General features: G+C 67.2%; 1 protein-coding gene across 4 annotated transcripts; it reads right to left on the bottom strand.

Annotated features, from left to right (window-relative positions):
- Nucleotides 1-106: 106 nt before the first annotated feature.
- Nucleotides 107-21,543, bottom strand: AATK (apoptosis associated tyrosine kinase). Of its 4 annotated transcripts, none has more exons than XM_044983874.1 (13): nucleotides 20,946-21,543; nucleotides 18,591-18,732; nucleotides 16,737-16,816; nucleotides 15,116-15,234; nucleotides 14,011-14,098; nucleotides 13,056-13,189; nucleotides 10,891-10,975; nucleotides 8,628-8,767; nucleotides 7,503-7,652; nucleotides 3,553-7,042; nucleotides 3,095-3,248; nucleotides 1,043-1,279; nucleotides 107-158 (listed from the first exon to the last, which is right to left on the bottom strand). In XM_044983874.1, exons 1-13 carry the CDS (start codon nucleotides 20,988-20,990, stop codon nucleotides 130-132), a joined length of 4,893 nt encoding a protein of 1,630 aa, XP_044839809.1. In that variant the 5' UTR covers nucleotides 20,991-21,543; the 3' UTR covers nucleotides 107-129. The 4 variants fall into 4 exon arrangements, with proteins under 4 accessions (XP_044839809.1, XP_044839812.1, XP_044839807.1 ...); XM_044983877.1 differs by having other exon boundaries at nucleotides 8,628-8,749; XM_044983872.1 differs by lacking the exon at nucleotides 20,946-21,543 and adding an exon at nucleotides 19,613-19,895.
- Between the last annotated feature and the right edge of the window lie 4,336 nt (nucleotides 21,544-25,879).

Below are 25,879 nucleotides of genomic sequence, written 5' to 3'. Positions count from 1 at the left end.
TGCCTAGAAAAATAGAGCAAGGTCCCAGGAGCCCGGGGCCTGCGCCCGGCTCCCGTCCTTCAGCCTCTCTCCTTGGCCCCGAGGCCGACACCGACACCAGGAGACATCCAAGCAACCATGTGGGCAGGCTCATTCTCTGTCACCGTCTTCACTGCTGCCTGGAACAGAGACAGAACAGGCGGAGTTCTCAGCACTTTAGGAGCCAGCCCACAGGACTGGACATGTCACCTCGACAGACCCATCCCACCCTAGCTGGTAAGGCTGGCGGCCTACGCTGAGTACAACACCGAGGGGCCAAGGCCACCACTCCCAGCCAACAAGGGGAAGCGCCTTTGTGTGGTAGGGGGCGCTGACATGGCCCAGGCAGCCGCCCTAGAGGGCTTAGGGCCTGGAGAGGAGAGCCTGATGTCACAGGGACAACATTCCAGCTCCAGTTCCCAAGCTCAGCCGAACAGCTCATTTAGACAAGCAGGAGCGCTGGGCCACACTGCTACTTGCTGGGCAGCATGCAGCCTGCATGAGGGCCCACAGACATAGTAAGACCTAATAGTACTTAATACTGGTGAGTTCAGACATCAGCTCCCTGAGCAACGCAGCATGGTGGGCACACCCATCTCATACATGGAGAAACTGAGGCACGGGGGGGTGCAGTGACTAACCCAAGGTCACTCAGCAAGTCAGTGACCGAGATGACTGTAGAACCCAGGAGTCCTGGCTCCTAGTTCTGTGTATTCCCTCCCTAAGCCTGCAGTACATCTACAGGCAACGAACTGCCTGATTTGGTGTATGGAGCCCCCTAGGGGAGAGGGACTTGCCAGTATCAGAGTTTGAGTGAACTTCAGGCGTTCATGGCTCCCCTTCCGCGTCCAAACCACCCCACTTTGCTTCCTATAATGGATCCCAAGGCAATTAGCTGGGTCCCGGGCTGCAGGCAGACCCAGCCACGCACGGCATGCGAGCCAGAACAGCTCAACGAGAGATTGCTGCAAGTCTCATCACTCCCAGCTCCCTATTGGGCTGAGCACCCAGCCCCAGTCCTCACCTCCTACGGACTCTATGTCCGAGTCAGAGACGTGTGTGATGGAGAACCTGGACACCGGCGCAGGAGACACGGTGAACCGGGAGAACTGGATCGGTGGCACCTGCTTCTGGACTGGGACCAGCGAGGGAAGGCTGGGGACGGCCGAGACCGGCATCACCGGCGTCACCGTCAGTGAGGACATTAACGATGACTTCACGGGCATGAGTGGAAAGTCATCATCCCACTCGAATCCACCGCCTGGAGCAGACAACGACCACAGTGACACGTCAGGGAGCAGGCCCATTGCTACTGTGCCCAGTCCTGCCGCCCCTCAGCCGGGCCTGTCGCTGCCGCGCCTGCCGCCCCCTCGGCCTGCTGGCCCTCTGCGGGGCCTGTCGCTGCCGCGCCCGCCGCCCCCTCGGCCTGACGCCCTGGGCCGGGCCTGTCCCTGCCGTGCCCGCCGCCCCCTCGGCCTGCTGGCCCTCGGCCGGGCCTGTCGCTGCCGCGCCCGCCGCCCCCTCGGCCTGACGCCCTCGGCCAGGCCTGTCCCTGCCGTGCCCGCCGCCCCCTCGGCCTGCAGGCCCTCGCCCGGGCCTGACGCTGCCGCGCCCGCCGCCCCCTCGGCCTGACGCCCTGGGCCGGGCCTGTCCCTGCCGTGCCCGCCGCCCCCTCGGCCTGCTGGCCCTCGGCCGGGCCTGTCGCTGCCGCGCCCGCTGCCCCCTCGGCCTGACTCCCTCGGCCAGGCCTGTCCCTGCCGTGCCCGCCGCCCCCTCGGCCTGCTGGCCCTCGGCCGGGCCTGTCGCTGCCGCGCCTGTTGCCCCCTCGGCCGGGCCTGTCGCTACCGCGCCCACCACCCCCTCGGCCTGCTGGCCCTCGGCCGGGCCTGTCGCTGCTGCGCCCGCCGCCCCCCGCGGCCTGACACCCTCGGCCGGGCCTGTCCCTGCCGTGCCCGCCGCCCCCTCGGCCTGATGCCCTCGGCTGGGCCTGTCGCTGCCGCGCCCGCCGCCCCCTCAGCCTGATGCCCTCGGCCGGGCCTGTCGCTGCCACGCCCGCCACCCCCTCGGCATGACGCCCTCGGACGGGTCTGTCCCTGCCGCGCCCGCCGCCCCCTCGGCCTGACGCCCTCGGCCGGGCCTGTCGCTGCCGCGCCCGCCGCCCCCTCGGCCTGACGCCCTCGGCCGGGTCTGTCCCTGCCGCGCCCGCTGCCCCCTCGGCCGGGCCTGTCGCTACCATGCCCGCCGCCCCCTCAGCCTGCTGGCCCTCAGCCAGGCCAGTCGCTACCGCACCCGCCACCCCCTCGGCATGACGCCCTCTGCAGGACCTGTTGCTGCCGCACCCGCCGCCCCCTCAGCCTGACACCCTCGGCCGGGCCTGTCGCTACCGCACCTGCTGCCCCCTCGGCCTGACACTCTCGGCCGGGCCTGTCCCTGCCGTGCCCGCCGCCCCCTCGGCCTGCCACCCTCGGCCGGGCCTGTCGCTGCCGCGCCTGCCACCCCCTCGGCATGACACCCTCTGCAGGGCCTGTTGCTGCCGCGCCCGCTGCCCCCTCAGCCAGGCCAGTCGCTACCGCACCTGCCGCCCCTTCCGCCTGACCGCCCTCAGCCAGGCCAGTTGCTGCCGCGGCCGCTGCCCCCTCAGCCTGACGCCCTCGGCAGGGCCTGTCACTGCCGCGCCCGCCACCCCCTCGGCATGACGCCCTCGGCAGGGCCTGTCGCTACCGCGGCCGCTGCCCCCTCGGCCGGGCCTGTCGCTACCTTGCCTGCTGCCCTCTCAGCCTGCTGCCCCTCAGCTGGGCTCATCATTACCGCTGTGCCCACTCCCTCTCTCAGCCTGTGGACTCTCAATTCGAGCTCCACCCTTCACAGAGCGCCCACTGTAGTCCATATGGATTCGCCTCCAGATTCTCTGGGGCCTTGTGCTAGTGCCACCTGATGCCTGCTATGCCCAGGGGAATCAGGCCTGGAGGGGGCAGCCTGGAGGTGGCGGGACAGGTGCCCATGCCCAGAGCCAGTGGCAGTTATACAGCTGAGTCCCTCCCCAGCTCTGGGCGCTCTGCCCACCACAAGTCCTCACTCTCTTCAGAGGCGTTGCCATCCGAGGAGTCGTCCGATGTGCTCAGTCTGTCCACCGGGCTTGTGGGACTGGTGCTGTTGCTCTGCACGGGCTGCGGCGAAGGTGCCGTGACCTCTGGGAATGTCTGGTCGCTGAGCTCCCGAGTGGGACTTTCCTGGACATTAAAAGATACCTTGGAAAATCACCCCATAAAGACACATGCCCGAGAGCCAGGCAGTGATGACGCTGCCATCCCAGGTACTCCAGTCCGTGCCCTCAGGGGCCTGGCATCCACTGACTGGGAAATGGATGGAAGCCCCATGTCACAAAGGCCTCCCCAGTCTCCCCAGCTCAACTGGGCTGGGATGTGGAGGAAGCTGGGGACAGAGCCCTGGGATGCCCTCCTGGATGGTGCCCGTCTGCTGCCCTCCTGAGCTCACTGCACGGGAAGGCAGCGACTAGGGCCCAGGGCTGCTCACCTGATCAAAGAGGTAGATGGTGACATCGTCGTAGAAGGACACAGCCTTCTTCTTCCGCTCCAGGTCCTCGCAGAAGGTCTGGGACAGCAGGTTCGGCATCTTGAGCAGGCTGCGCAGGTTTCTGGCGCTGTGGCTCTCAGCCACCACAATGGGCACAGCAGCCGGCTCATCCTCGCTCTCCTCACTCTGCTCCTGGATGTTGTAGCAGCGCAGCTCCTCGTCCGACTCGTCGCTGTCCTCGGTGTCCTCCTCCTCGTCCTCAGGCTCCTCCCGCCGCTCAGGGCCGGGTGGCCGCAGCTCCGCGTTGGCCTGCCGCAGAGAGAGGTCCAGGGACAACTGCCAGCCCTGAGCTAGTGACAGCTCTTCTGCCAGGGCCCTGCCAGGACCCTCCTGCGCTTCCCTTTCTGGGGCCACTTGCACCCCTAGCTCCTCTAAAGGGTGCTCCGGCCCCTCAGGCTCAGAGCTAGGAGCCACAGCCTCACCCAGCAGGCCTGAGAGCCCCTCCTGCACGAGTTCTTTTTCACCAGCTTTGGCCAGGACCAGCAGGGCTGGGCCCTCTGGGCTCGTTACCACAGGAGACAGGAAGAAGGACTTGGATGGCACAGACTCTGCTGGGATGCTGGGGATGGAAGGGCACTTGTCCCAGGTCGTATCTCTGGAGCTGTCCGAGTCTGGACTGTGGCCTGCAACTGTCTCCTCAGCCCTGGCGGCACCTCCCAGCTCTGGCTCTGGGTGGACAGCCTGGACGCTCCCTTCCCCAGGACTCACCACTTCACCTGCCATTGAGAAGCCTACACCAGGAGCTCCAGTCCCCATGGTGCACGCAGCTCCCTGAGGGCTGTCGGGGGTGTCGCTGGGCTGGAGTGGCTCCTCCCCATCACTGTTTTGGCTCGGGGAACTCCCCAGGCCTTGCGCATCCAGCTGAAAGCACCCCGCCTCCCTGTCCTGGGCTTCAGACCCATCGCTGTCCTCATCCTCCTTGAGGTACCTCTCCGCGTCGGTGTCATAGTCTGAGAAGTAGGCTGAGTCACGGTACGGGTTCTTCTCGCTCAGGCCGTGAAGCTCAGCGCTGAAGGATGAGGAGAGGTGCATCTCTGAGGCCACGCCGTCCCCTTCGCCCACCGCCAGACCTACGGGTGACTTCCCCAGGTGGGTGAAAGTCTCTGGCTCCCTGGGCTCATGCGGCTCCTTTAGGACAAACTCCGGGGACTCATAGTTCTCGGTGTCATAGCCGCTGTCCAGGGCCTTGGGCTGGCTGGAGGGGACGTAGCTGGTGGGGCTGAAGACTTCGCATGAACTGGCTGTGGATGGGATGTCGAGGGATTCTAGGGAGTCCGGCGTCCCCACCTGCTTCTGGAGCGACTTGAAGGATGCGATCACGTCCACTCGTTCCACGTAGTCTCCGGAGAAGTCGGTGAAGACACCAGACGTGAGTTCCGCGGTATCTTCATCGCTGCAGTCATCCATGTCAGGGAAGCTGGTGCTGGAGAAGGTCTTGTCTGGGGTCCGGTCCAGGTCACTTGTGATGCTCTTCCCACTCTCCACTGCAATGTCTCCGGGCACTTGGCCAGCTGCCTCAGAGGCCTCTGAAGGGATCTGGGTGCAGTCTGCACAAGGGTTGCCCTCTGTGTGGGCATACGGGACAGCCCACTCCCCAGGACTTAGCGGGAGGGCTGCCCCCTCAGCCAGCACAGTGGTGCTCTCAGATAGCTGGCAAGCTGCCCCTGCCTCGGCATGTCCCATATCAACAGGCGCTGATGGATCCATACCCTTTGGCTGTGGCATTTGGGCATGGTGATTCCCCTCCCCTCTCTCAGCTTGTCTCGATGCTGTGCTGGCATCATCCAGGCACGTTTGGGCTTCAGCTCCGGCTGAGGAGTCTGTAGGGAGCGCTGCACCGGAGGCACATTGTGAACCGGAAACGCCTGTCAGCGCTGTGTCTTCCAAAAGGTCGAAAGCGGGTGAGTCATGGCTCTCCCAGTCTCCCAGGCCGTGGGGGGGGGAGGAGGAGGAAGAGGAGGAGGAGGAGGAAGAGTCCTCTTTATTGCTCAGGGTCCTGCGCTGCCCGGGATCCAAGCAGCAGCTGTGGTTCTCAATGAGCGGCTGGTCCCGCAGCGCTAGCCGCAAGTCCTTGACCAACGGGCTCCTCCTCTCCTGCAAGGCGTCCCTGAGCTGGGCCTCGTCGCATGGCACAGAGTCCAGGGGCTCAGCCATGAGTCCCCGGAAGGTGATCATGTGGCGGTAACACCAGCTGTCCTTGGCAGGGGGCTCGCAGGGTGGAGGAGGGCAGTTGCTGCTGTTGTTGTTGGCCGAGCTGTTGGACGTCCAGTGCTGCCTCTGCACTGCTGCGCTCACATCCTCCGGGACCAGCCCGCTCGCGCACTCTCTGCTCCCGCACTGGGGGCTGCCGCACGGGCTTTCCTCGCCCAGCTCCAAGGTGATGCAGTCCAGCCTGGAGCCCTGAGGCCTGCTGGCCACCTTCTGCCCCACACACTCCAGCAGCCTCCCTGTCAAGGGGGCTGGGTGGGGCTCCTCATAGCCGGGGGGGCCGTAGGCACAGTTCACTGATGGGGAGATGCCCAGAGGATCCTCAAAGATGTTCTTCTGGAAGCTGGGGACCTGCCACTCCTTGCTGCCGGCCTCCAAGGGCTCCTCCTCCAGCAGGTAGTGGTCAGCGCCATCGCCTGGGGATGGTTGGTAGTACGGAGGCTCCTTGCTGTGGCATTGGTAGGAGTAGTAATCGGGATGCTCCCAAGAGCCCTCGCTGGGCGGGGCGTGGCCCAGCAGGGGTTCCATGGTCAGGGAGACAGTGGGGCTGTTATCTGAGTCGTATGCGCCACTGTCCTGCCCCCCCTTGGCTTGCCAGTGGGACCCCTTGGCCGGGGAGCCGTACTCACAGTCGGGGCTGTAGGAGCACATGGCGTAGTCCAGCTCGGTGCGACCCTCCGAGGGCCCTTCGATGCGGATGTAGTACTCGCTGCTGAGCGAGGGGCTGTGGGCGCCCAGGATGGGCACCACACTGGGCGCGTGCAGGTTTGGGCAGCCCTGCTGCTTGCATTCATAGCAGGACGGCGAGACGCCGAGGCTCAGCCGTCCCATGGAGCTGGCGGGGTAGTACAAGTCCTGGTACTGGGCGGCACTGCTGGGGCTCAGGGCCCCCGTGGGCACCTGGAAGCACTCAGCCTTGCTGGGCTCCCATTTGTACTCGAAGTTGAGGCCCTGGCTGGTCTCCATGACAGTCAGGACGTCGTCCCCGTCCGAGTGGAAGCCTTCGGCAGAGAACTGCTCCAGCAGCGGGAAGGAGGAGACCTCGGTGCCGCGGTGGCTGGTGCTGGAGCTGCTGTTGGGCTTCATGGAGTTCCAGCGCCTCTCGAACTCCTCCTCTGCCTCCGTCGCCCCCTTGGCACACAGGTAGGAGAGAAGCAGGTGCACCTCTTCCGCCGTCGGCCTCTGCTCGGGCTGCAGCCAGCAGAACTGCATTACCTCGTACCTGCGACACAGAAGGAGACTGGAGTCCGTCCCTGCACAGCGCCCCCGCCTGCCTGCAGCCGCTCTGGCAGGACCCTGTGGCTGCATGCTCCCCAGCCCCCATCTCCCTGCCAACCCCAGCAAGAAGGCGACTTTCCACCAGCCGGTGAGAGGGCGGCGGGGCATGGGCACACGCCCACCCTTTGCCTGCACACGGCGCCGCCATGTGCGTTCTGACTCACTGTTCAGCAGGACTGCCCCCGCCCGGCAGATGGCACCGGGCCCCTCAATGCACCCCTGCCCAGAGCCAGCCCAGGCGAGAGGAACCGGAGGAGAGGAAGGGAGGGTGCACAAATAGGAGAGCGTTCGGCAAGCATGTTGCTAACGCAGTGGTCCGAGGCCCAAGGCAGGCGGAAATCTGCCACCCTCCGGCAGCACCTGGCAACTCCACCCCACCCCGGCGTCCCCGGCGTGCTCCTCACCAGCGCTCAGACAGCAACAGCTTTAGCTGGGGCTTGGGCAATTTGAGCTGCTGCTCCTTGATGGCGTAGGTGAGCACCTGCCGGTCGGAGTAGCGGTAGTAGGGCTGGTTGCCCAGCTCAAAGAGCTCCCAGATCGTCACGCCCAGAGACCTGCAGAGACAGGGACGAGTGTGTGTCGTGGCAGCACGGCGGTGGGGACAAGTTCAACCAACAGCAGAGAGGAAAGGACAAGGGAGGGACATGACCCATCCACTGGGGTCAACAGGCCAGATCCCCACCTGGTGTGAACAGGCCCCGCTCCACTGGGGTCAACAGGCCAGATCCCCACCTGGTGTGAACAGGCCCCGCTCCACTGGGGTCAACAGGCCAGATCCCCACCTGGTGTGAACAGGCCCCGCTCCACTGGGGTCAACAGGCCAGATCCCCACCTGGTGTGAACAGGCCCCGCTCCACTGGGGTCAACAGGTCAGATCCCCACCTGGTGTGAACAGGCCCCGCTCCACTGGGGTCAACAGCCAGATCCCCAGCTGGTGTGAACAGGCCCCGCTCCACTGGCGTCAACAGGCCAGATCCCCACCTGGTGTGAACAGGCCCCGCTCCACTGGGGTCAACAGGCCAGATCCCCACCTGGTGTGAACAGGCCCCGCTCCACTGGCGTCAACAGGCCAGATCCCCAGCTGGTGTGAACAGGCCCCGCTCCGCTGGCCTTATGCCTGTTCACACAGCTGGGCATCCAGCCCTGGACTCTCAGATTTTAAGGGCAGGTGGCGGCAGTCAGCTGACCCATGCTGACTTCCTCTAGAGCTCTGGCCTCAGACCCTCCCCAGCCACTCCGCCCCCAATGCCACCCTGCCAGGGGCTGAGGCCATGCACAGGCCTTTGTGACTCTCCAGGAGGGGAGGCCCATCCCCGGCTGGGTCCATATGGGAGTGGCAGCCCTGCCCTGTCCCCCGCCCCACACCCCAAGCCGACCACGAGGCACTGACACATCCTGAACAGGGACACAGGCCCGACTCACACCCGCGTGCTGGCTGAGGGCTGGGCCTGAGTCACTTGCACACAGCCTGGGGGCGGGCAGGGGCTGCTGGCAGCCTGGCACCTGCCCCGCCTGGGCCCTGCGCTCACCAGACGTTGCTGGATTTGGTCTGATCCACTATGAGCAGGTTGCCGTGCACTTCGTCGATGAGCTCGGGCGCGATCCAGCGCAGCGGCACCCACAGCTGGTCGGCCGTCACGAAGTAGTCGTCCTGCCGAGCATGCGGGGTCAGCGCGAGAAGAGAACGTCAACCTACGCGTAGGGGGACCGGCACCCCAGGTGTGACAGCAGCACCCCCCAGCCCCGCCGCCCCGGCCCCTCGTCCTTCCCTTCCCCCAGCCGTGCCGCCCCGGCCCCTCGTCCTTCCCCCCAGCCCTGCTGCCCCGGCCCCTCCTCCTTCCCCCCAGCCCCGCTGCCCCGGCCCCTCCTCCTTCCCCCCAGCCCTGCCGCCCCGGCCCCTCGTCCTTCCCTTCCCCCAGCCCCGCTGCCCCAGCCCCTCCTCCTTCCCCCCAGCCCTGCCGCCCCGGCCCCTCCTCCTTCCCCCGAGCCCTGCCGCCCCGGCCCCTCCTCCTTCCCCCCAGCTGTGCCGCCCCGGCCCCTCGTCCTTCCCTTCCCCCCAGCCCCGCTGCCCCAGCCCCTCGTCCTTCCCCCAGCCCCGCTGCCCCGGCCCCTCCTCCTTCCCCCAGCCCCGCTGCCCCGGCCCCTCCTCCTTCCCCCCAGCCCCGCCGCCCCGGCCCCTCGTCCTTCCCCCCAGCCCCGCTGCCCACGCCCCGCTGCCGTCCCTTCCCCCCCGCCCTGCTGCCCCGGCCCCTCCTCCCTCCCTTCCCCCCCAGCCCTGCTGCCCCGGCCCCTCCTCCCTCCCTTCCCCCCCAGCCCCGCTGCCCCGGCCCCTCCTCCCTCCCTCCCCCCCAGCCCTGCCGCCCCGGCCCCGCTTCCCTCCCTTCCCCCCAGCCCTGCTGCCCCGGCCCCTCTTCCCTCCCTTCCCCCCCAGCCCTGCTGCCCCGGCCCCTCCTCCCTCCCCCCAGCCCCCTGCTGCCCCGGCCCCTCCTCCCTCCCGTCCCCCCAGCCCTGCTGCCCCGGCCCCGCGTCCCTCCCTTCCCCCCAGCCCCCTGCTGCCCCGGCCCCGCTTCCCTCCCTTCCCCCAGCCCTGCTGCCCCGGCCCCGCTTCCCTCCCTTCCCCCAGCCCCCTGCTGCCCCGGCCCCTCCTCCCTCCCTTCCCCCCAGCCCTGCTGCCCCGGCCCCGCTTCCCTCCCTTCCCCCCAGCCCTGCTGCCCCGGCCCCGCTTCCCTCCCTTCCCCCCAGCCCCCTGCTGCCCGGGCCCGGCTTCCCTCCGTTCCCCCAGCCCTGCTGCCCCGGCCCCGCTTCCCTCCCTTCCCCCCGCCCTGCCGCCCCGCCCCCGCGGCCCTGCCTTCCCGCCCCCGCCCTGCTGCCCCGGCCCCGCCCGGCCCTCTCCTGCCCCCCAGCCCCCGCTGCCCCTCCCCCACCCGGCCCTCTGCTGCCCCCCAGCCCCCACTGCCCCCTCCCCCACCCGGCCCTCCACTGTCCCCCCCTCCCCCACTGCCTCCTCCCCCACCTGGCCCTCCACTGTTCCCCCATCCCCCACTGCCCCTCCCCCGCCCGCCCCTCTGCTGCTCCCCATCCCCCGCTGCCCCCTCCTCCCAGCAGTTCCAATCCCTCAGGGCTGAAGTGACCTCCCCAAAGTCTCCAGCAGACAGTAACTTGCCCTGGAGGCCAGGCGGAAGCAGGTCTCCAGGACTCAGCGGGCAGGTGAGGTCTGAGCTGCTGCGACGCCCAGGGAGAGGAACAGGCTAGCAGCCGGGATCTGTCCCCTCCCGCCCCTGCCCCTGCCCCTGCGGGGAACTGAAGGCACAGCCGCCCTGGTCCCTGCTGGGCTCTGTTTGGATTAGGAGGAGGGAAGGAGGCAGGGCATTGCCAGCTGCTCTGTGTGGGAGAACCCCCCGCCGAGTCAGAGCAAGCAGTGTCTGCCCTGCCCAGAGGGGGAGCGTAGGAGGCTCAGAAATACCCATACCCAGGCCCCTCTCTCCAGGAGGAGGAGAGGAAACAAGCAGAGATCCGAAAGCCCCATTCCCAGGACACTGGGAGCCTCCCGCATCAGACAGACGAGGAATCCCAGGTGCTCAGAGTAACCAGCCCAAAGGGACCCAGCAGCCAGGGCCTGGCCCAGGGCTCCCATCCTCCAACACCCCCTGCTCCCGGGTCCCTGAGCCCCGCTGGAGTTGGCAGCGCTGGGCCGGGAGGATGCCTTGGGCCTGAGCCCAGGTCATCCCACAGAGGCTGGGCTCCAGCAGGTGCCGAAAGCCGCCCCCCAGCCCCACCCCAGCCCAGACTTACTTTGTACTTGCAGTGAGCCAGGCCGTAGTCCCCGACTTTGACAGTCAGGTCAGCAGTGAGTAAGCAGTTCCGCAAAGCCAGGTCGCTAGACAAAGGAAACGCACAGCTGCTGTTACACAACCCCAGGCCCGCTGGGGCGGTGCAGTGGGGAGGTCACACACGGGTTGGGGTGAGGGTGCCGGGCAAGCAGCAGCCACCCAGGGCAGAGGGGCCTCAACAACCCGGTGGGGAGACAAGGGGGGGGCATCAGGGTTCTGGATTTGAACCCGTCCCGTGGGGGGGGTGAGGAGGGAGCTGGGCCCAGACTTTGGCCAGAGACAGCAGGGCTCAGGCTGTAACTCACTGGCTATTGTGGGGCATTCCAATCACCAGGGAATTCGCCGCCTCCAGCCAGCCATCCCGCCGTCAGACTAAGCCAGGCAGACTGGAGATTGCCTGGCAACCTACCTCGGCCATTTCCTAACCTGCCACTGTGACACGCGCCTCGCAGCGTGCATGAGTGTGTGTGCACACGTGCGTGTAGGTGGGTGCACACATGTATGTCTGTGTGTGGGTGTATGCACATGTGGGTGGGTGGGTGGGGATGAGCGTGTATGCGTGGTGGGGGACGGGTCTATGAGCACGTGTGTAGGTGGGGGCGCGTATGGGGAGGGACATGGGTGGGTGGCAGAGCGGCTGTGTGTATGGGTGTGTGTGTGTAGGGGGAGGGGGGCGAGGGTGTATGCATGTGACCCAGGCAGGACCCGTGGGGAGCTGGCGCACACCAGGCATGGCTCATGGCCTGTAGGTGGCTGGTTCGAGCCCAGCTCGGCAGGGATGAAAGGCGTCCCGACTAACGGCGCTGGTGACCTATGCGAGATGAGTCTGGGGGGGTTCCGGCTCACATGTCACAGTCGCTGCTGCGCTTTGCGCCGACTGGCAGGCTGCGTGGAGAGGCCAGGAGTGCGTGGGCCAGGGGGTCTGAACTGCCCCCGGGACCCCAGAGGGACCCCAGCTCCCGCGGGGCAGGAGAGGAGTCCGGGCAGCTGGCTCCATTCACCACCAGGCTCCGTTCACCAGCACGAACTAGCGACGGGGAGGCAGTGAGCACCCAGGAACTGCCGCTGGAGAGCAGCGCTGGAGGCACCGGTTCCCACCGGGTGGTGGGCAGCACTGGAGGCAGAGGCAGTGAGGCAGGGCCCCGCCCGAGGCTCCAGGCAGCGCCCCCCAGCGCAGGGCCCAGGCTGTGGCAGGCGAGAAGGATCCGACGGCCCCAGAAGCCAGCGCTCGCCCTCTTCAACAAAATCACTGATGCTGGAGTCTCCGTGTGCAACTCACTCAGCACCAGGATATTGTTGGGGAGGAGAAGCCAGAGGGCGGCGGGTGGAGCAGGTTTGAGGAGAGGAACCCCGGAGTCCTGGGCGAGTGGCAGTGCCATGCTGTGCTGCTACGCTGGGGTGAGACCCTCTCGGCCCCCAGCCAACGGGTGGGTGTGGAAAACCACGGGCTAAAGGGGCCGTTGGGAAAGCCACATGCGACACCGTCCGCCCACCTGCCAGGCTGGGGACCGGACAACTCCCACCCCATGCCCACCCCAGACATGCCAGGCTGAGGAGCAGCCATGCCCCCAACCCTCTGTCCCCCCCTCCCCGTTAGCCTGGACCCCCCCCCCGACATGCCAGGCAGGGGACTGGACACCCCTCACACACACCAGGCCAGGCCAGACCCACTGGCAGCCCCTCTTCCTGCTTGGCCCATGTCCTCAGGGAGGGGGCGCCAGCCCGCAGGCCTCAGCATGGGAAGCACCTTTACTGCAGTCTCTGCTCATAGCCTGAGCCCAGGGGTGTCACGGGCCCAGCAATCTGGGGATGGCACCCGAGGGGGCCCCGAGCCTTGGTGATGGCGAGGGAGTCGGATGAGGCTGCATAGGGTACCGGGGAAATTACAAGGCCTTTCCAGCTCCCCCAGCCCCCCTGCCCCAGTCCCCACTCCTACCCCCCCTCCCCCCGCAGCCCTGGTCCCCCTCCCCACCCAGTGTCTAGCTCTCCCAGGGTGCATACCCTGCAGGGAGCTCATGGTTTCTGGAGCCATGGGTGGCGGGGGACAGGGGCGGGCGATGCTCAGGGCCCAGCAGGCAGGGAAGGGGAGTGTCCGTGGTTCCCCCTCCCCCACCGGCCCAGCCTTACCTGTGCACATAGTGATTCTTGTGCAGGTGCAGGATGCCGCATGCCACTTCGCAGGCCATTCGCTGCAGCGTGAGGGGGTCGGGGGCCATGGAGTCGGCCACCTGGCAGCTCCGCAGGTAGCCCTTCAGGTCGCCCTGTCACGGGAGCAGCAGCCGTCACCGTCCCTGAGCCACAGCCCGGCCTGCCAGTGTCGAGGTCTCTGAGCCCCTCCCCGCTCAGTGGCCCTGTGCCGTCCTTCCCCAGGGAGACCCCGAGGGCCCCACGCACCATCTCAAAGTGGGGAGCAGCCGGGAGCAGAGCTGAGTGCACAGGGGAGCGAGGGGGCGTCAGGGCAGGGGAAGAGCTGGAGCAGAGCAGAGGCCCTGGCCCTGTACGTGTGTGTGTGGGGGGGGATATACCTCCCCAGTCCCCTGCCCACGAGCCACAGGCAAACACCCACGTGGGGGGTGGGACGTGGCACAGGGGGCACATGCCCCTGCGATCCCGGCTCCCCGGCGTGAGCCGCATCACCCCAGCCGCACGGGGAGCCTGCCAGCGCCGGACACTATGGGGATCACGTGGGGGCCTCTCAGACCCCCAATACCAGCCTGGGCCTTGTGCTGCCTGCAGGGCTCCGCCGTGGCTGTGAGCCGGCACGAAGGGCTCTGTGGAGCTGGGCTCCAGCCGTGTTCGCTCACTAACCCTGCTACCAAACGAGGGGCAGGCGGCCCCACCCCGCCTGGCAGCCCCCTCACTGTAACCTGTGGCTCAGCACAGGAAATGAGCCAGCCCCGAAGCTGTGGGGCGCTGAGATTCACGAACGCTGGGGGCAAGCGGGGCCTGAAATAACCTGCTCTGGACACGGCGTTTGCTGTCCAGCCCCTGCGGCAGCAGCTGGGCCCGGGGGAACCCGCAGGGGAGAGCCCAGGGGGCACCTGGGCCTCAGAGGGAGAAGGGTTTAAAGCAGGCGACGTACCAGCGGGCAGAACTCCATGACCAGCAGGTAGGGCGTCACCTCGGCGCACTGGGCCAGGCACTGCAGCAGGTTTGTGTGCTGGAGAGCCCTGCGCAGGGAGGGGAGAGAGCAGCGGAGATTTCAACCAGGGAAGCAGGGTTGGGACAACTTACCTGTCATCTCTGGGCTGGGCAGGCAGGGGGCTGCGGGTCGGGCTGCAGGGGCACCGGCAGAGCTGTGTGCGGGGAGCCCAGGGCTGGGCTAGCAGAAAGAAACCTTTTCCGAGAGCTTTCTCCTTGTCACCCAGCCCGCACAATGCGTCACTGCGGCAGCAAGGAGCTCGCTGCGCCGCGCCCCGTCCCCACGCCAGGCCTGGCCGGGCAGAGAACAAATGGGTACCGGGAAGTGCCAGCCGCCCCAACAGGCCCCACAACAATAGGGTGTTTGTTCATCTCTCAGTGCAAAGTTGACGGCTACGCCAATCCCAGCCCCCACAGATCTGTCGATGCGCCTCAACCCCAACCCGCAGCGCCCCCCCACCCCCCCGATCTGTGAGTGCTCCTCAATCCCAGCCCCCCAGCTTCGGCAGGCCTGCTCCTCCCACCCCCAGACCTGTGAATGCTCCTCAATCCCAGCCCCCGGCCGGCCAGCTCCCCCCTGCCCACAAACACACTTCCCTGTCCATCCCAAGCCGCAGCCCCCTGGATTAGTCCAGGCCTGGACTCTCGCCCAGCTCAGCCACCCCTCAGTCCTGCCCGGCTGATTCGTGCAATGGTTTGGGATGGGACCAGTTTGCTCTGTTCTAGGCCCAGACCCAACGTGCTGCCCGTGACCGGAGCCTGGAGACCAGGACAGGCCCAGACGGTAGCGACCCTCAGATGGTGGCTCAGGGATGGCCAGTGTGGGAAAGGGCCTCCCCGCGCCACGCTGCCGACTCAGCCGTGGCGGGGAGGCACCCCTGGGAGCAGAGCACCAGAGGCTTTGGCTCCACACTGGCAGGGAGGGACCCAGCAGTGGGGCCATCCCCAGAGCCCTTCCCTGGGGCAAGGGAGCCCTTTCCTTGCATGGCAGAGACACCAGGGCTCGAGCGGGTGCTGTGCTGGCAGCAGCAACCCCGGGGGCCTACCTGTACGGCTGGGCTTCCTCCAGGAACTGCATCTGGGCCTGCACGCTGGCGCTCACCTTCAGCTCCTTCACCACCACCTGGGTGCTGCTGAGCCCCAGGTTCACCTCCCCCAGGAACACCTAGGGACGGCAGCACACGTCAGCCCTGCGCCCCCATCCCTGCGCCCCGCGGCACATCCCCTGCCTGCCCTCACGTCTCTGCACCCACGTCCCTGCGCCCTCATCCTGCGCCCCACGGCACGTCCCCTGCCTGCCCTCACGTCCCTGCCCTCACGTCCCTGCGCCCTCCTCCTGCGCCCACCTCCTGCGCCCCGCGGCATGTCCCCTGCCTGCCCTCACATCCCTGCGCCCACGTCCCTGCGCCCTCGTCCTGCGCCCCGCGGCACGTCCCCTGCCTGCCCTCACGTCCCTGCCCTCACGTCCCTGCGCCCACCTCCTGCGCCCCGCGGCACGTCCCCTGCCTGCCCTCACGTCCCTGCGCCCTCGTCCTGCGCCCACCTCCTGCGCCCCGCGGCACGTCCCCTGCCTGCCCTCACGTCTCTGCACCCACGTCCCTGCGCCCTCATCCTGCACCCCGCGGCACGTCCCCTGCCTGCCCTCACGTCCCTGCCCTCACGTCCCTGCGCCCTCCTCCTGCGCCCCGTGGCACGTCCCCTGCCTGCCCTCACATCCCTGCGCCCTCGTCCTGCGCCCACCTCCTGCGCCCTGCGGCACGTCCCCTGCCTGCCCTCACGTCCCTGCGCCCTCGTCCTGCGCCCACCTCCTGCGCCCTGCGGCACGTCCCCTGCCTGCCCTCACGTCTCTGCACCCACGTCCCTGCGCCCTCGTCCTGCGCCCACCTCCTGCGCCCTGCGGCACGTCCCCTGTCAGCCCTCACGTCCCTGCCCTCACGTCCCTGTGCCCTCGTCCTGCGCCCCGTGGCACGTCCCCTGCCTGCCCTCACATCTCTGCACCCATGTCCCTGCGCCCTCATCCTGCGCCCACCTCCTGCGCCCCGCGGCACGTCCCCTGCCTGCCCTCACATCTCTGCACCCATGTCCCTGCGCCCCATGGCACATCCCCTACCTGCCCTCACATCCCCACCCTGCACCCATGTCCCCACCCTGCACCACGGCCCCATGCCCCGCAGCACGTCCCCTCCCTGTGCCCACGTCCCTGTGCCCTGTCCCCTGTCCCCTGCCTGCCCTCACATCCCCACCCTGCACCCATGTCCCCACCCTGCACCACGGCCCCATGCCCCACAGCACGTCCCCTCCCTGTGCCCACGTCCCTGTGCCCTGTCCCCTGCCTGCCCTCACATCCCCACCCTGCACCCATGTCCCCACCCTGCACCACGGCCCCATGCCCCACAGCACGTCCCCTCCCTGTGCCCACGTCCCTGTGCCCTGTCCCCTGCCTGCCCTCACATCCCCACCCTGCACCACGGCCCCATGCCCCGTAGCATGTCCCCTCCCTGCACCCCGCAGCACACCCACTCCCTGTGCCCATGTCGCGGCCCGGAGCCCACAGCACCATGCCCTGCACCCAACCCTGCTGCCGGGGCGAATCCCGGCCTGAGCTGGCGTCCCTCGGGGAGCCCTCCCCGGGCACAGCCCCCCGCCCCAAGAGAAGGACGTGCTCACCTTCCCAAACCAGCCGTGGCCGATCTCCTTCAGGTAGAGGAGGCTGTGCCGCCCCAGCTCCGTGGACTTGAGCAGCTGCACTGTAAGAGAGCACATCCAGCTAGCTGGGCATCAACGCGCCCGGTGGCCCGCCCCACCCACCCGCCTGCCAGCTTAGCTGCCTCTCCCAGCCGCACCCAGCTCGCCCCCTCCTGCCGTTCGGCGCCAGGCCCCGTGCAGCCTCACGGTGGTCATCCATCGGCCCTGCGGCGCTGTCCCCTGGGCTCCGGCTGGCAGAGGTGTGGGCTCAGGCACGGGATGGCAGCATTGTCCCGGGAGCAGCCGGTATCATGGGCGGCTCCAGCCCCTCACACCCTGTGATATGGCACTGGGCGGAGCTGCACTCCAGGGGAGTCGGCTAGTGCCCCCGGGCGGGCAGCAGGTGTCAGTTGTGGCTCCCTGCTGGCGTTCCCCACCACGGGCTGGGAGCCGTCTGTGCCAGCGGAACAGCCCTTTCCCGCTGAGCTCTCCTCAGGCGGCAGCAGGTGGGGGGGCTGCCCCTCCTCCCCCAGTCCAGCTGGGAGGTCCAGGAACCCGCAGCCGGACAGGAGGGGGGGGGGCGAAGTCAGAGCGAGCAGGCGCCCTGCGGCCCAGCCCAACCACCCAGCCAGCAGCTCCGGGGCCTCTGGGATTCAGCCCCCGCGCTCCTCCCGCCCAGCCCTGCCCGGCACTCCCTCCCTCCCCGACAGAATCCCAGCATTCCAGACCCACGGAGGGCAGCAATGGGCCCATTGTTGGGCAGCACCGCTCTGGCCATGCCAGACACTGGGGCCATTGTCCAAGCCCCCATGAGATCAGCTGGGGGAGCACCCGGCACAGCAGCAGAGAGGGGCAGGGGGTGAGGGCAGCCTCTCTGTGGCAGCGTTTGCTGGCTCCTTGCCCCGCCCGGCGAGCTCAGAATTCCTCGCCCACTCACAGGCCTGTTTACCCCAGCCAGGGGGGCAGCACCAGGGAAGGAATTTGGGGCCGTGGGATGAGCTCAGAAAGCGCCTGTGTCTCCAGGGGCCTGTGCCAGAACAGGAGCCCAGTGTGACCTGCCTGCCCAGCGTCCGAGCTCCCTGTGGCAGAGGCCTTCCCTTCCCCAACCTGCCCGGCCCGGAGTGCTACGCTCAGCACCGGGGCTGGTGACCCCGGGCTGCTCCCCTGCACTGGTGCTGGAGAAAAGGCCTGGGGGATGCTGGTCAGAGGGGGCGACAGGGCCCCCGGGGCCGGCTGCTCCCCCCCCTCGCCGCTAATGGGCCAAGACCAGCTCCTCCCGGGGCATGTGGCTGGGCTCCTGTGATCCCTGCACTCCGCAGGGCGAGCTTCCCCCCAAAAGCAATCCTTTATCCCAGGTGTGTCCACCAGGTGGTGCCACTGAGCCACGGGCCTGGATGCCGGGATTCCCTGCCCCAGGCAGGGGCCAAGAGCGCCCTCTGCAGGTGCCAGGCAACCTCTGCGTGCCAGCGGCTCGGGCGAGGACAGGCCCCAGTAGCCCCCGCCAGCTCTGCTCCCCTGGGTGGGGGCTGCAGGCACAGTGACTCCAGGGAGCCTCCTCGGAGCCAGCCATGGGAAGGGGCTGCTGGCCGTGGTCAGTGTCTCTGCCTCCCTCCCCCAGCGCAGAGACGGCTCCATCCCCACCGTGTACATGGCAGCCGTGACCATGGCGGGCGCCGGCCAGACCCTGAGGCGGCTGCGGCCCCGCTCCGTCGTCAGGACGGGGAGCGCTGTCCTGGCAGGGAGACGCCACGAAGGCTCCCAGGGAGCAGCAGGATTCGAAGCTGCAAGCCACTCGGGAACTGCAGCCGCCCAGCCTTGCTCCGCCGTGCAGCTTACCTGAGCGCCCGGGCTGCTTGGCCATGGGGAGCGACACCTCGGTGAGGGGCAGGATGTAAACCTCAGGGCCATTCTGCGTGGCCGGGGACCCCTGCACCGAGAACTCGGTCACGTAATCTTCTCCCTCAGCATTCTCGAACTCCTGGCCCAGGCACAAAGCAGAGGGCAGGGGGTCGGCAGGGGCAGATGTGGGCACAGCACACGCACACAGAGCTGAACACACCCGTGCACCCTCCCCACATACACACACAGCTTCCCTGCCGCGCCCCCGCCCCCCAGCACGCCATGGAGCTGGCAGGAGAGGAGAGAGGTGAGGAGCCTGCCACGCCCTGCCTCACACGCTTCTCTCCCTTGCCTCACGTCCCACGCCCAGCAGGTCTGTCAGGCTGTGGGCTCCTCCTGGGTCCCTCGCGTGTTTGTACAGCGCCTGGCGCACCTTGAGGGCTGCCCAGCCACCCATTTTCTATTGCACCCACGCAGAGCGGTGGCCCCACCAGGCCTGCTCACCTGCTCCCCACACAGCCACGTGTCTGATGCAGAGCCCTGGCCCTGAGCTCACTGTGAGCCCTTGGCGCTGCGAGTGGAGTGCATCCCCCACCAGGGCTACTGCCCAGCCCCCCAGGGCTCGATCTCAGCCGCCTCCCTCCATGGTCTCTGGGGGCAGCTGCCGAGCGCTGGGCAGGGTAGCAGAGCCGCTCTCTGCCCTGTGCCCTCACGAGCACCCTCCAGCGCTGCCTTCAGGGCAGGGGGCGGGGCAGGCCGGGGAGACCCCCCGGGGAAGGGGAGTAGCCAGATTGCCCATCACCCCAGCGGGCGTGTGACCCTGACCCTGGCACACACGAGCTGCTGCAGCATGAGCTCAAGGGCCAGACAGACCCACATGGGGCCGGGAGAGACTCCAGCCCCCCAAGGCTCCGCCCGTGGCACCACAGGGCTCTGCCCACCCCACGTCTCTCGCAGAGGCCTGTTCCAGCCCCATGGCCCTGCTCTCTCTGTGCAGCCCACGGGCACCCTCCCTTTACCTGGCTGTGTGCCCCAGACAGCCCTTCGGGCCTGACGGCTGCCTCCGTGATCAGCCAGGACACGGCGAGCATCTCCCCTGCCCCGCCCCGCCGCAGCTGTCACCAGCCTCATGGTGCCTGGGGCTCGCTGCTGTGCCACGTTCGGGGACTTGCTGGGCCACGGGGCAGCGTCCGGGCTGGACACAAACCCTCTCCCTGCTCCTATATAGGCAGCGTGGGGGGCTGAGCCGCCTCATTGTTCCTCTGCAGGCTCCGCAGGACGGTCAAGCCCGCGGCACAATACGTGCCTCTCCCCCCCCCCCCCACCAGCTGGCTTCCTCGCTCGGGCGCCACGAACCTCCACAAAAATCCCAGCAAACAGAGAAAACTGTTCCCCAGGCACATTCTGTGCGGGGCGGTCACGGCCCCTCCCACCCCGCAGGGCACCAGGGGCATTTCCAGGGCAGAGGCCTGGCCAGGGAGCGACGCCAGAGCCAGACACAGCTGGTGTGTGGTGCTGAGCCGCCCAGGCCCTGCCCAGCTCCCTGGGACAGGAGCTGTTAGCTTGGGCCACGGAGAAGGGCTCCAGTCTCTGCGGGCCCAGACACACACGCCATGACGAGGGGTTAACGAGGCGCCAGACCCACCAGCACCCCCAGCGACATCGCAGGCTGGGCCCCTCTCCCCTCATCCCCCCCTGCCAGGCTGGGACCCTCTTCCCACATTCCCTCCCCCCCAGCCAGGCTGGAACTCTTCCCTCATTCACCCCCCCCAGCCAGGCTGGGCCCCCTCCCCATGTCCTCCCCCCCCCCTGAGCAGGGGCAGCTCCAGGCTCCAGCACGCCAAAGCGCATGCTTGGGGCAGCAAGCCGCGGGGGGGGGGGCGGCAGGCGGCTCCAGTGGACCTCCCACAGGCGTCCCTGCGGGAGGTCCACCAAAGCCGCGGGACCAGCGGACCCTGTGCAGCCACACCTGCGGGAGGTCCACCAGAGCCGCCTGCCGCTCTCCCGGCGACCGGCAGAGCGCCCCCCCGCGGCATGCCGCCCTGCTTGGGGTGGCAAAATGTCTAGAGCCGCCCCTGTCCTGAGCCAGGCTGGGATCCTCTTCCCACATTTCTCCCCCGCCCCCAAGTCAGGCTGGGACACCCCCCTCCCCTTGTCCCCCGCTCCCAGCCAGGCTGGGACCCCCTCCCCTCGTCCCCCGCCCCCAGCCAGGCTGGAACCCCTCTCCTTGTTCCCCCCACAAGCCAGGCTGTGACCCCCCCTCCCCTCATTCCCTTCTCCCCCTCCAGGCTGGGACCCCCTCCCCTCGTTCCCCCCCCAGCCAGGCTGGGACCCCCTCTTTGGAGCACTCACCTTGAAGCCAATGTCTCCCTTCTTGCAGCACAGACAGGCCAACATGAGGAAGATGAAGGTAAAGAGACCAGAGAAGGAAAGCGCCACCACGGCGAGCGATGAGGACCAGGAGAGCTCGCTAAGGGGGGTGCCGTCTGCGGGGAGACAAACGGGGTGTGTGTGGAGAGATTAGGGGGGCAGGCGACAAACGCAGAGCATCTCCCTTGCTGTAGAATTGATTAAATGAAATTGTTTTTAATTGTTCACTTTATCAATGTAACTTCTGTTCACCAGTCACTACACTTGCCTACACTGTAACTTCTGGTCACTGTTTGCCATATTGGAATTCAAACCCCAGTTTAAAACGCTCACTCCATTTTGTAAAAGTTTCCTCCAACTTCATGTTTGCAAACCCTGCTGTACTCTTATGAGTTAGTTTAGACGTGTGACTGAGGTATGGATGGGTGATGGAATCAACCTCCAGCCCCGGCCTGGCCTGATGCAATAGAGTTCAAACCCCACCGGCTGAAGATGCAGACAAGAGCCCTAAGGAAGTGAGAAGAGCCCACCCTAAAAAGAAAAGGTGCAATAGAAGGAAGATCAAAGCCAGGTCCCAGGCTGAAAGTCAGGCCTGCAATGGACGGGTGATCAATCACCAAACCCAGAGGCAGTGACACAGCAAGACCTAGAGACTCTGGATTCACACTAAAGCCTACAAAAAGGATGGGTGAGCTGGGAGAGTTTGGAGGGCAACATTCTGCTGCCAACATGGAAGGGCATCGGTGCAGGCCCAGCAGAGACCCAGCTCGTCCTTGTGCCCGGCTTTCCTGGCCAGTTACCGCCACAAGCTACGAACCCAAGCTGCAAACTCAAGCCACAAACTCAAGCTATGTCCAGGACTGCAGAACATCTAATGGATAGATAGATAGATAGGTGTGTGTGTGTGTGTGTGTGTGTGGATTAAGATATTAGTTATTGGTCAGATATCAAATTATCATCATAATAAATGTGGCATCTTTCTCTTGCCCCCTGAAAAGATCCTGTGTAGTTTTGTCTGTACAACATTGCGGGGCCAGAGGCCAGACAGAGAGAAGCGACAAAACCAGGGAGCTGCGCCAAGGAGCCCCGCGGCGCTGACCCCACGGTGGACAGAGCAGGGGTTGAGCCGCCTCTAACGGGAAGGGCCCATGGATACACTGTGTGAGGAGACAAAAAATAGTCCCAGCCCAGCCCTCTCGACCCAGCCGCTGTGCCCCTGGTTGTACACGACTCACCCTCCCTTGGCTTTCGAGCTGGCCCCGGAGGGCAGCCCCAGCCCCGCCAGTGGCCCACGGTGGCCGTGAACAGCAGCTGAAGGCCAGGGCTCGATGCTGAGCAGAGTACCCCACATGCAGCCCAGGAGGGGGGCAGGGAAGTGGGGAGATGCTGCCTTGCTCCCATCGCCCACAGGGGGGCACTGCCGCACCGCAGACAGGTGGCCGCCGGCCAATTGCTCTAGGACAGATCCCCTGGCCCAGGGGGCGCCGGCCTGGGGCCCTGTCGCCTGCTGAACACAGAGGCGCCCATTTGGCAAAGGCCTCGAGAGAACAACTGAACCGGTCACAGCTGGTTTCACTGCAAACAAAGCCAAAACCCCGGGGTGCCAGGCGCTGGGCTCACGGGGAAGGAGACACTTTTCAATGCGAAAGAGACAATTTGCCGTTTGGGCCAGTTTATACAACCCTTGAGGAAGCAGTTAACCAGCTTCCTAAATCCTCGGTCTGTGTCCGCACACCTGCGTGCATCAGTGTGCATGCCCGAGGCTGTGTGGGTGCACACGCAGACACGGCTAGGCCTCTAATCCTGGGTCTAGCACTCACTGGAAGGCACCACACATCCCTCGGCTCCGCACCGTTGCCATGACAATAATTCACAGATTCATCGCCCTGAAATAATCCCACAGCAGAGTTGTTAGGAGAACATCCCCAAACGGTCTGTGACGGCGACTCCCCCACGCCCCTTGGTAAGCTGGTGTCGCTGCGCCCAGTCGGGGAGCCCCACCGGCCTGTCCCAGGGGATTTCTAGCCGCCGTCCCTTCCGCCCTGCCCACTAACTCCAGCCAGGGCCGTGTCCCCAGAGGCTGAGGCAAGGAGCAGACGCAGCCCCTGCTGCTCCCCAGCTCCCTGCCGCACTAGCACTGGTCTCCGCAGCCCATGCGGGCGCCCAGGGTGCTTCTGGGCACCATTCACTTGCTGAGTCTCTCCTACATGGCCTGAAACGGGCTGGGTCCTACATGCCCCCAGCTCCCCCCCGCCCATTTCTACTTGCAGAGTCAACTTCATCCAGCAGCCCCCAGGTTCTGCAGGGTCCATGCAGGATGCTGCTCTCAGCGAAGGATCCAGGGATGGCTCGCTTTGGTTTACTGCTCCCTGAATCAGTGGCTTTGCACACACACTGGGAGGCCGTGGAGCAGAGGGGCAAGGGGGGCTGTGTGTCTGGGGGCTGCAGGGGGGTTTGGACCCAGCTCCTGTTTGTGGGGGGGGGTGTCCTTTTCCAGGGCACTGGCGCACGCTCCCCGAACACCAGATGGGGGAGGGGGATGTTAGCAGCTAAACAGAGATTAACATACATGAAGGTGCAAGGGGCAGCCGGACACGGCCCCGATGCAGCCACCTCTGGGGTTGGCTGCAGCCGCAGCTCTGTTCCGCCAGCAGCACGTCGGGGTGGAAGGAAGGAGAAGGATGCGGCCTCCAACTCAAAGCGCCACAGCTGCAGCAGGAATTCAGGCCGGGCACCAGACATGCTGTTCCTCCAGCTGGAAAGCCAGGCTAAGACACTGTATTCCCGGCCTCGGGCACCAGCTCAGGACGCTCAGGGTCAGGTGAGCTGCAGGGACTCCCGTCACCCAGCAAACAGGAAGGAAGCCTGAGCCCGGCTCTCGAAGGGCTCCACAGGCCCCAGTTCCTGCTCACGCCCCACGCAAACGAGGCCTGAACACGGCCCTGAGGCCTGGTGCCATCTCGTCCCCTAGGGCCTGGCCCAGCACGGCATCTCCTCCCAAATATCCCTCTGGCTGTGACGGTGCCGCAGCCCCAGGGAGATGGGGGTGGATGAGCCCAGCGCCTCCAGGTGAGGGGGAAAAGGAGCCGGGGACCCACGCTTGGCAGAAACCCAACTCTGGCCACAGGCAGTAAAGCGCCAGGAGGAGAGAGAAGTCCTGTGGGTATCGGTAACAGGCCAACCCCGCATCTCCCCTCTGCTGCAGGCAGGTCACCAGGGCGTCCCCCGGCCTGACGTGCTGGCCTGCCCCAGGAGGGATCGGAGTCTTTCAGGAAAGCCCAGGGAGCAGCGGATACACCACCCAGCCAGCCCAGAGCATCGCTGCTGCAGCCAGAGTAAGCGAGCGGCAGCGTGTTGGAGCCGCTGAGCGAGCCTCCTCCGAGCAGGGAGCCCAGCAGAGCCATCCAGCCCCCGCTGGCCCCTATGCACTGGGTTTATGGGGCACCTGTGGAGAGAACATCCGCGGCTTTTGTTGCCAAGCTGTGAGCTTGCTTTGTGCTCGCTGGATGCCAGCCGCTCAGCCACTTCCCCCAGGAACCCCCACCAGCACCCGCCTGACAAGCTGCCGCTGAGCTATTCCTATGCTGCTCCAGAGCCACCGGGAACAAACGGCGTCATTATACCCACAGGAAGCAGCAGGGAGGCACAGGGGCTGCAGCCATGACTCAGAGACCAGCTGGCTCGATCCACGCCGACTGCCGTAAAAACACCACCGCGAGCTCGCCAGAGACAGGCCCCTCGCCAGCCCGGGGTGCCCAGCGGCACAAGGCTGGCGCTGCAGGGAGCCAGGAGAAAGGCAACCAAAGTGACCAGGGAGCTGCAGGGACCCTGGAGGAGGAAAGGCTAAAAGAGCTCGGCCATGGGGGTCGGGGGTACGTGCGAAGCAGCGATGAACAAGCTGGGGGACAGCGAGGGCTGGAACGACAGGAAATGGAGGAACACGGCCCCCAGTGAAAGGCACTAGACCCTAGGACAGCCCAACAGGCTGTGCGGGGAACCCGGCTGCAGGCAGACGGAACTGGAGAGAGAGAATGCACCAGCCACGCTGGGCACGAGCCGGCGATGGCCACGGGACGGAGTGGCTGGAACGGGCGTCTCAGAGCAGGACAGCAGCTGAGACTGGCTCCTAAAACACAATGGCTTCTGCACCACCGAGCATGGGCCCCATTCGCTCTTTGGCTTCTGGGTCATTTTGCCTGGGGGGAGCTCCTAGGACCAAGCAGGGCCCGTGAAACTGGAGACACGGCTCACTGTGGGGGCGAGGGCGGCGTGGGAGCGGACGAGGGTCCCGGGGGCGAGGGCGGCGTGGGAGCGGACGAGGGTCCCGGGGGCGAGGGCGGCGTGGGAGCGGACGAGGGTCCCGGGGGCGAGGGCGGCGTGGGAGCGGACGAGGGAGCCGGGGGCGAGGGCGGCGTGGGAGCGGACGAGGGAGCCGGGGGCGAGGGCGGCGTGGGAGCGGACGAGGGAGCCGGGGCGAGGGCGGCGTGGGAGCGGACGAGGGAGCCGGGGGCGAGGGCGGCGTGGGAGCGGACGAGGGAGCCGGGGGCGAGGGCGGCGTGGGAGCGGACGAGGGAGCCGGGGGCGAGGGCGGCGTGGGAGCGGACGAGGGGCCCGGGGGCGAGGGCGGCGTGGGAGCGGACGAGGGAGCCGGGGGCGAGGGCGGCGTGGGAGCGGACGAGGGAGCCGGGGGCGAGGGCGGCCTCGGAGCGGACGAGGGAGCCGGGGGCGAGGGCGGCGTGGGAGCGGACGAGGGAGCCGGGGGCGGGGGCGGCGTGGGAGCGGACGAGGGGCCCGGGGGCGAGGGCGGCGTGGGAGCGGACGAGGGAGCCGGGGGCGGGGGCGGCGTGGGAGCGGACGAGGGGCCCGGGGGCGAGGGCGGCGTGGGAGCGGACGAGGGAGCCGGGGGCGAGGGCGGC

Source organism: Mauremys mutica, chromosome 12 (genome assembly GCF_020497125.1).
Source record: "Mauremys mutica isolate MM-2020 ecotype Southern chromosome 12, ASM2049712v1, whole genome shotgun sequence".
NCBI classification, from domain to species: Eukaryota; Metazoa; Chordata; order Testudines; family Geoemydidae; genus Mauremys; species Mauremys mutica.
The sequence above is the reverse complement of the archived record's forward strand: the minus strand, read 5'-3'. Positions and strand labels throughout refer to the sequence as shown.

Excerpts from the sequence above, each read along its gene's own strand:
- AATK (XM_044983872.1), bottom strand. The coding sequence starts at position 19,684 with ATGCTCGCCGTGTCCTGGCTGATCACGGAGGCAGCCGTCAGGCCCGAA. Across the intron at positions 13,190-14,010 it reads TCATGGAGTTCTGCCCGCTG|GGCGACCTGAAGGGCTACCT; the intron begins GTACGTCGCCTG and ends CTCCCGTGACAG. Across the intron at positions 7,653-8,627 it reads ACCAAATCCAGCAACGTCTG|GTCTCTGGGCGTGACGATCT; the intron begins GTGAGCGCAGGG and ends CTGTCTCTGCAG.